This window comes from Perca flavescens, chromosome 15 (genome assembly GCF_004354835.1).
Source record: "Perca flavescens isolate YP-PL-M2 chromosome 15, PFLA_1.0, whole genome shotgun sequence".
Classification (NCBI taxonomy): Eukaryota; Metazoa; Chordata; class Actinopteri; order Perciformes; family Percidae; genus Perca; species Perca flavescens.
Window position 1 is genome coordinate 28682304 of NC_041345.1, and position 9710 is coordinate 28692013.

Here is a 9710-nt window from a genome sequence, read left to right on the forward strand (position 1 = left end):
CACCACAAACAAACTGCTCCAGAGTTCGATTGAAAGCGTACCGAGACCACCTCTTCAAGCAGGTCTCGGTACGCTTGTTTGGTCCGCTTTTGGTGCGCACCAAAGTTAGATTGCCGCCTTCTCACCTGCCCAAACGAACCGCACCAGCGGGGCAAATGAACTCTAGCTCGATTCAACCAAACTAAAGGCTGTCTGTGTGAAAATGCCCTTAGAAAACCGTGGTCTCAGTTCGCTTCCAGGTGAACTAGACTTCAGTTCACTTTAGGTGAGAACACGATCCAACCCAAATACAGGAAGTGAACCAAAAACAGAGCATTTACTAGCCTGCAATTTCAACCATGCACACAATTTACACACTTATATATGATTTAATGGATGATGACTTTCAGATCCATAAGCTATTATGACCACACATCGCTTACCGTCTGTGTGACAACACATCATCATCATCTCTCTCTCTCTCATCAGAGCCCTTTCTCTCCTTAACTTGTTGTCTGTCAGCTGCTCACAATGTTCACCTTCTTCTAAAATATTAGAACCTAAAGCAGAACCAGAAAACCCAAGAAGTTTGAAAGAAATTTGTTGCTGCTCCATTATTTCTGAGACCAGAAGTGTCGGCGAGTTTTGGATATTCTGTCCAATAAACAAGCCACCGTTTCAACCACGTGTTTACAGTGTTTGGTGCGTTTGGCAGAGTGCAGTGTGAAAGTAAACTGAAACAAACAATAATCTTAGTAATTACAAAGATGGGTAAAGATAAATCCAAGTGCAGTTCGTACGGATCAATATCGATTCTAAATTTGGAATACAGACTTTACACCTCAATCATTGCAAAAAGACTAGAAGACATAATTCCAGACATAATAGGTGATGACCAAACGGGGTTCCTTAAGAACAGACAAACACAAGAGAACGTAAGACGGGCTTTACACTTAATGGAGCATATGAGCAAAAGGATAAATCCGTAGTTCTCCACCTTGATGCCGAAAAGGTATTTGATTCTGTCCGGTGGGAATATTTATATTTAACACTGCAACGATTTGGCTTTAACAGATCAGTAATTCTATTTTTTTTTAAACGTATATTGCTACCCCAGCAATATAAGTTTAGAAATAGTGGAAAAGATTAAATTAATAATGGGCTTTGACATTAAACATGTTTTCTGTACAATATATCTTGGCAATCTCACATCCATAATCAATTCTAGTGATAGGCACTTGATAAAAAATTATGTTGGCAGCTGATGAGAAAGCTGTAACTAGAAAATGGCTAATTAAAGAGCCCCCAACTAGAGGGGAATGGATTTGAATTTTAAAAGAAATACATAATATGGAAAAACTAACTTTCTCCCTGAACCTACAAATGGACAAATTGAATAATTACTTGAGGAAATGGATAGTCCATTGCAATACAGTAGTGCCTTGACATGTCAACACATAATTAGGATCAATATGGATACATGTGTACGTAAGAAATTGTGGATGTATTTACATGAAAATGTAGTAGTGCCCTTAAATGGAGCCACCAGGCTGCAGGGTGACTGGACTTAAATGTTCTAAATGTGCTATTTATCCTGATAATAGTTCGCTGTGTTCACCAGACTTACAATACTCTCCTGGCTCCCTTCAAAAAGTAACCCATCATCAAAAAGTCAGAAAATGGCTTCATGATACCGATACTAATACTATTTTTCATGTTACTTTGTTCCATACAGATGTGACATTGCCAGCATCAGAATCACTACAACCAATCACATATTACCAACAAAAGTTCCAATCAAACCTCGAAGACACGTTTTTATGTGCACAAGAAGGGTGGGCACAAAAGAAGGATGAGCAACCTCTGGATGATATTTACACCAAGTTGTACATTACAGTCGGGGGTGACGTACACATCAACACACAGCATGAGGTCATTCAGATTGTGATGGCAGGGAAGCAAGCAGGAACAGAGAAACCAATTGACTCCAGCGACATATTCAAACCTCCCTCTGGGAAATACAGACCCATAAGAACAGTGCTGACCAATGGAACTGCAGGAATCGGCAAAACATTCCTAGTGCGCAAGTTTGTGTTGGACTGGGCTAAAGGAAGAGCCAATCAAGATGTGCACCTTCTATTCCTTTTTACCTTCCGCCAGCTGAATTTACTGAAGGGAGTAGAGTTTAGTTTGGCAGAGCTCATTCACAAATGTATCAGGGAGAGCAAAGACATCAAGCGTGAGGCTCTCAATGACATCTTTACAAAACTACAGGCTTCAGGAAACACCAACTACGACAAGAGTGAATTCAAGCTTCTGTTTGTTTTGGATGGACTGGATGAGAGCCGTCTTCAACTGGACTGCTTCACTGATGAAACATCGGCAGTCGACTTTGATGTGACAATGCCAAACTCAGTGGATGTGCTGCTGACGAACCTCATCAGGAAGAATCTGCTTCCTTCTGCTCGCATCTGGATAACCACTCGACCTGCAGCGGCCAATCAGATCCATTCTGACTTAGTTGACATGGTGACAGAGGTCAGAGGGTTCACCGACCCACAGAAGGAAGAGTACTTCAGGAAGAGGATCAGAGAGGAGGAGCAGGCCGGCAGAATCATCTCCCACATCAAGACATCACGGAGCCTCCACATCATGTGCCACATCCCAGTCTTCTGCTGGATCACCGCTTCAGTTCTGGACAATGTGTTGAGAGCAGATGAAAATGGCGAGTTACCCAAGACCCTGACTGAGATGTACACAGAGTTCTTGGAGTTTCAGATTGATCAGACAAAAAAGAAGTGTGGCCAAACAATTCTGTACATTCAGTCATTAGCAAAATTAGCCTATCATCAACTGGAAAAAGGCCGCCTGATCTTCTATGAGAAAGACCTAAGAGAGAGTGGCATTGATTTCAGTAGAGCCTCGATGTATTCAGAAGTGTTGAAAGAGATCTTTAAACAAGGGAGGAGGAAGGATGAGGACAAGATGTTTAGCTTTGTCCATCTGAGTGTTCAGGAGTTTCTGGCTGCTCTTTATGTGGAGATGTCACTCATTAATGGCAACAAAAATGTAATGCCTGAGACAGAGGGAACCATTAAAAGACTGGGGTTATATTTCTCCCGCACATCTACAGCAGAGGTCCATAGGTATGCCATTGACAAGGCCCTACAGAGTCCAAATGGACACCTGGATTTGTTCCTGCGCTTCCTCCTGGGTCTTTCACAGCAAACAAAACGCACTCACCTACAAGGCCTGCTTAAAAAGAAAAGAAGTAGCTCCGAGACCCATAAGGAAACAGTTGAGTACATCAAGAAGAAGATCAGTGAGAATCCATCTCCAGAGAGGTGCATCAATCTGTTCCACTGTCTGAACGAGCTCAATGGAAATTCTCTAGTGGAGGAGATCCAACAGTACCTGATTTCAGGAAGTCTCTCCACAGACAAACTGTCTCCGGCTCAGTGGTCAGCTCTGGCCTTCATCTTACTGTCATCAGAGAAAGACCTGGATGTGTTTGACCTGAAGAAGTACTCTGCTTCAGAGGAAGGTCTCCTGAGGCTGCTGCCAGTCATCAAAGCCTCAAACAAAGCTCTGTAGGTGCACTGATAACTATACATACAAACCATTGCCACGTTGTACTTAAAGATGTAATGTTAATGTAGGCAGTTGTAGCATTATAAAATGCTAAATTTAACTGCACAACAGTTCGTTATACATGCTGAATTAACCACTGGTAGTCAAGGCTGATGTTTGTTTCCTTCCAAAAATGAGTCACGTGATAGGGTGTGGCAAATCACGGAAGGAGACGTCGGGACTTATAGGACCTAACCTTATTAGCCAGATTGTTTGTTACACAGAACCATCTAAGAAGCAGTCATTGGAAACTGTTTTGAATCAACAGTTGCAGCCAATACACACACCTAAACCACACCCCTGGCTGCTATTAGCTCCTCACCGGACGCTGATTGGTTTGGACCGCTGCTTTGGACACAAACGCATTACTTGAAACCTGACAAGATGAATTTTCGTGCAATATGTGATCCTGCGATTCTCCCGCAGGATTTGTGCTACTGCAAAAATCCAGCTGCCAGGCATGCTAAATAAGTCCCAATAAGGAAGGGAACATGGGTGTCTGCGTCCTCTTTTCCAAAAGGTCTCCGTTTTTGCCCGTCCAGATGAAATCGCAACCCTGGAGTTTTCAAACTAAAATGGGGTCAGCAGCGTTTCTAAATGTCTCTGTTTTAGGGGCTCAATAAAAGCCAGAGTAGTGTGGACGCCAGGCGTAAACATAGCAAAAGTTATGCGGTAAAACATATTATTGGGGATGTAGCCTCAGGCCTCTTATAAATGCCCTCTGGGTGTGTTGCATTGAGCACCTAATTTACATACTTTGCTCGACTAGACACTTTTTTGACTTAGCAGCCGTAGTACCCACAGACAAGAAGATCATTCCCAGTTTGTTTCCGAGTACAGAATCACATTATTTGCCTTTTTTAAAGCAGTGTGTGTTGTTAAAACCACCTAAAAACCAATAAGCAATACATTGTGCTGCTTTTACACTGTGGACAATAGAAACTGTAAGTGTTTGTCTATATCACTTCAGGCTAAGTGGCTGTCATCTGTCAGAGAGAAGCTGTGAAGCTCTGGCCTCAGTTCTCAGCTCGCAGTCCTCAAGTCTGAGAGTGCTGGACCTGAGTAACAACGGGCTGCAGGATTCTGGAGTGAAGCTGCTCTCTGTTGGACTGGCGAGTCCACACTGTACACTGGAGACGCTCAGGTCAGAATCAATCAATCAACCTATCTATCTATCTATCTATCTATCTATAGTATATAGTTAACACTAAATTCAAAGACGTCCTGGCTGCTCAATTCATTCTTTAATGATACAACTCTTCTGGACTTATGGACACGTTCTCATCCCAAGGCGTCACATACTAACACTTTGTCACTTGTCAACGCAATGGGTAGCCTTGTGTCAAACTGTGACACTCCACTACAGTCGCTGTTTTAAACACGGGGAACACATGGCTTAAGTTGTGAATTCAAACAAAACTACTTGGTTAGGTTTAATTCATGTAACCCCCTTCCTGGCGCTGATATATGCGGTTACTGTTTCAATATTTTACTGAACAAGATCCTGAGTGCTTAGCAGTTGATGGTGAATTGGCTAAACCTCCCTTTACCAGTAGATTTTATTATTACTAGGGCTGGGTACCGAATTCAAGTCTTTTTGGGCACCAACCGAATTACATATTAAAGGTCCCATGGCATGAAAATTTCACTTTATGAGGTTTTTCAACATTAATATGCGTTCCCCCAACCTGCCTATGGTCCCCCCAACCAAGCCCTGGGTATCCTGCTCTGCCTTTGAAAATGAAAGCTCAGATGGGCCAATCTGGAATCTTGCTCCTTATGAGGTCATAAGCTCATGGCTTTCAAACGAGCCACTCCCCCACACTCCACCTTGCCCATCCCTCTCTCCTCCTCAATATTTACAGACACATACTAAGGAAAGCTCATTGTGGGACTGGCTCTAGTGGCTGAAATTCTGCACCAAGGCTGAATTTCGGGAAAGAGACTTCAGATACAGTATTAGGGGACCACTAAGGTCTATATAAAAGCATCCAAAGAGCACCATGTCATGGGACCTTTAAATATCGAGTATCGGAAAAAGTCCTCATCATTTAATACCCAATTTCAATACCTGAGGAGTAAATATGTGTCAGTGAGCCAATCAGCATGCAGCTTGCTTCCACCAAGATCTAATAATGCTGCTGATTTGCTGTCTTATGCCCAATTTCCACTGGTTGCGGAACGGCTGCGGAACAGCGGCGGAGTCAATAGGTTTCCATTAAAGTCAACATCCATGGACGGCCTCTAGCTCACCCAGTAAGAGCGCTCGCCCCACGTAGGCTGAGACCTTTGCAGCGACCTGGGTTCGATACCGACCTGCGGTCCTTTGCTGCGTGTCATCCCCCATCTCTCTATCCCTGTCACTATAATAAAGGGAAAAGACCCAAAAAATAATCTTTAAAGTCAATGTGTGTATTTCCACTGACTGTGGAACGTCTGCGTTCCAACTGTGTCCCAGCACCGGCGATACGCAGAGCATTTATTTTTACCGGACACCGGAGAGCTCCGCAGCCATTCAGCACAATTCAGATTGTGCGGGACAGGAATTCGAGCACAGAAACAAGATAAAACATCCTGTTAATTTTCAAAATAAAATACACCGTGCTCACAGCGGATCATATATCCCTGCACTACACCTTGAAAACACAGCACAGAGTTGTTTCCCTTCTACTCCTCTGGATTGTAACAAACTGTTGTTGGTTTTGTGAATTTGCGAGAACTTGTGGGTCCTCGTGACTTCAGCTGTCAGTCATGGCCGCAGCCGTTACTTAACAAATCCGGAACTGGTGGGTACTGACGGGGCCGTTCCGCAACCAGTGGAAATTAAGAGTAAGACAGTTAGTTTTCTTTCTAAAAATATGATTTGTCTGACTGAAATTGTTCCTCAGCCTGAGTGGCTGTGAAGCATCAGCGAGAAGCTGTGAAGTTCTTGCCTCAGTTCTCAGCTCGCAGTCCTCCAGCCTGAGAGAGCTGGACCTGAGTAACAATGAGCTGCAGGATTCTGGAGTAAAGCTGCTCTCTCCTGGACTGAAGAGTCAGTACTGTAGATTGGAAACTCTGAGGTCAGTATTCAACAATTTGTTCATTACATCCAAAGTGGCGAGTGGACACGCTCAGGTATGGACAACAGAAGACAAAGTGTGTGTGTGTGTGTGTGTGTGTGTGTGTGTGTGTGTGTGTGTGTGTGTGTGTGTGTGTGTGTGTGTGTGAGTAGACTGTCAGGTTGTCAGGTCACAGAGGAAGGCTGTGCCTCTCTGGCGTCAGCGCTGAGATCCAACCCCTCCCATCTGAGAGAGCTGGATCTGAGCTACAATCATCCAGGAGACTCAGGCGTGAAGCTGCTTTCTGCCAGACTCAAGAATCCAAAGTGGAGACTGGACACACTCAGGTATGGGCAGACAACACACCAGTGACAAATAGCACACAAATAGACATTGCATCAGTTTTAAATTTAGGTCTCTGCTGTATTTCTTACAGCTGTTCAAGTAGCTGTGTAAGTAGCTGTTCAACACGTGTAATGTTAACACCAGTAAACACAGGTGCCCGCAAATCAACTAGGATGGAAAAGGATTATAACTTTGATTTATTAAGACAAGACACTAGAGACAGGTTTTACATAATTACCTTACATAATTGTCAGAGCCATTAAGTATATACACTAACATTAAATGTGCATGAAATACATACACACGAGTTTATGAAGATTACTGATGAGGAAGCTTCTTTGTTTCTTCCTCCAGGATGGATGATTGCGGAGAGCAGAGGCTGACACCTGGTGTCAGGAAGTGTAAGTGTAAAAACTACATTGTGTTGACTTTTTTATCAACTGTTGCATTTTAAAATGAAAGATTATATGATGGCATAAGATTGTGTTTGTACAAAAATAGATCCTTCCTGGCGTTGAAAGTACAATATGAGATGAGGTTACAGTTTCAATATTTTATTGAACAAGATCCGGAGTGCTTAGCAGTTGATGGAGAATTGGCTAAACCTCCCTTTACCAGTAGAGTTTATTATTACTAGGGCTGGTTACTGAATTCAATACTTTTTGGGCACCAACCAAATTACATATTAAGTATTGAGTATCGAAAAAAGGCCTTGTCACTTAATCCCTTCATGTTGGAAGTGGAATTAAAATGCTTCTATGTCTGCATTTCACTCTATTTGAAAAAAATAAGTCATTATTAAGTCATTATGAAGTTTTTAATAAAATGAACAGCTCTTAATTAGATTTTTTTAAATTACTAATAGATCTAAATGAGCATTTATTAATATGGTAATGTTTGTTGCCATTTTATGGCCCAGTCTTTGCAAGTTTAAGAATAGATGATTTAAATTATATTTATCTAACAGATTTAATTAATTGAAATGTTATATAAATGTAGAATGTAAGAATGACTTTAGGCCACAACAATGTTAAATGATAGCTAAAATGTAAAAAATAAATCAACATACAGTATAAAGTGCGTTAGTTAATAAACCGGTTGCTTTTTTTCCCCCCCATCAGATGCCTGTGAACTCACACTGGACACAAACACCGTAAACAGATACCTTAAGCTGTCGAACAACAACAGGAAGGTGACCTGGGTGGACGACGAGCAGCCATACGCTGACCATCCGCAGAGATTCGACCACTGCCATCAGTTGCTGTGCAGGGAAGCTCTGACCGGTCGCTGTTACTGGGAGGTGAACTGGAATGGAGAGGCTGTCATATCAGTGACTTACGGCGGGATCTATCGGGGGGGAGACAGCGACGACTGCAGGTTCGGAAGAAACGAGCAGTCGTGGAGTCTGGAGTGCTCTGAAGTGAACTGTTACTCGATTTGTCACAATAACACAAGGACAGACATTCCTCTACCCCATTCTATCTCTCACAGAGTAGCAGTGTATGTGGACTGGCCTGCTGGCCTTCTGTCCTTCTACAGAGTCTACTCTGACAAACGGATCCTTCTCCACACCTTCAGCACCACTTTCACAGAACCCCTCTATCCTGGGTTTGGGTTATGGTTCCTCTTTGGGTCTCAATCCTCAGTGTCTCTGGGTGAGCTGTAGGATGGAGAGTGTGCTGCTGTAGCTTCTTTAATCTGCAATGTGTACATTAGAGCTGCAAAGATGAATAGACTAATTGTTAACTATTAAATTATTCACCAGCTATTTTGATACTTGATGAATCGGTTTGTCATTTTTTATGAAACAAAAAGTAAAAATTCTCTGATTCCAGCTTGTTAAATGTGAATATTTTCTAGTTTCTTCACTCCTCTGTGAGAGTAAAGTGAATATCTTTGAGTTGTGGATATTTGAGAACGTCATCTTGAGCTTTGGAAAACACCAATTGACATTTTTCACCATTTTCTGACAATTTATAGACCAAACAACTAGATTAATCGACAATGAAAATAATCGTTGGTTGCAGCCCTAGTGAAAAATCGTACATTTTAAAGCACAGAAGTATTATCAGCTACTTTAACCATCAAAAGTGAAAGTTCTTATTCGGCAGTATAATGTTTCTGTGATGTTGCATCATATATGACATTATTAGATAGTTCATACTTAAGCGTCAATGTTAAAGCAGCAAGTTACTGTTGTAGCTCTCGAGCGGGAGCTAGTTTTAGCTCATATATTTACAGTTAGGTTGTTTAGTCCAGAGGTTCTATACTGTTTTCTAATCTTTGATTTGTTTGTGTGAAATATTTGATTATTTGACCTGTTGAGGCCTTACATCTAAAACATGGCAAAGGAATCCAACTAGACATAGCGTTTCCAAGCCAAATGGTTGGAAACCTCAAGTTTATTAATTGGTGGTATTTTATATTCTCGTTTTTATGTAAAATCTTAATTTTGCTGTCAAATAAATGAAGAGGAAGTACAATAACACCACGGAACATGTAGATCAACTTCTTAATTTCCAAAAGATATCAAGTCAGTAAAGGACACTTTGATTTCATTATCCTCATACAGTCATGAGATTGTCTTCAAAATATTGCAGTTAACATTTTCGATTGATAAAATATTTTGCATTTCAGTGCGGTGGAGTAAGAACCAGTAGACTATATCATGCATTTTCTTCTCATAAACATTATTTAGATGTGGCACATTTAGGA

The 9710-nt window shown here is 41.8% G+C and overlaps 1 protein-coding gene across 1 annotated transcript; it reads left to right on the forward strand.

The window, feature by feature from the left end:
• Positions 1-746: 746 nt before the first annotated feature.
• Positions 747-8661, forward strand: LOC114570212 (NACHT, LRR and PYD domains-containing protein 12-like). Its single transcript, XM_028600468.1, has 7 exons — positions 747-750; positions 1814-3569; positions 4580-4753; positions 6498-6671; positions 6824-6997; positions 7350-7396; positions 8117-8661. Exons 1-7 carry the CDS (start codon positions 747-749, stop codon positions 8659-8661), a joined length of 2874 nt encoding a protein of 957 aa, XP_028456269.1.
• The last annotated feature ends 1049 nt before the right edge of the window (positions 8662-9710 follow it).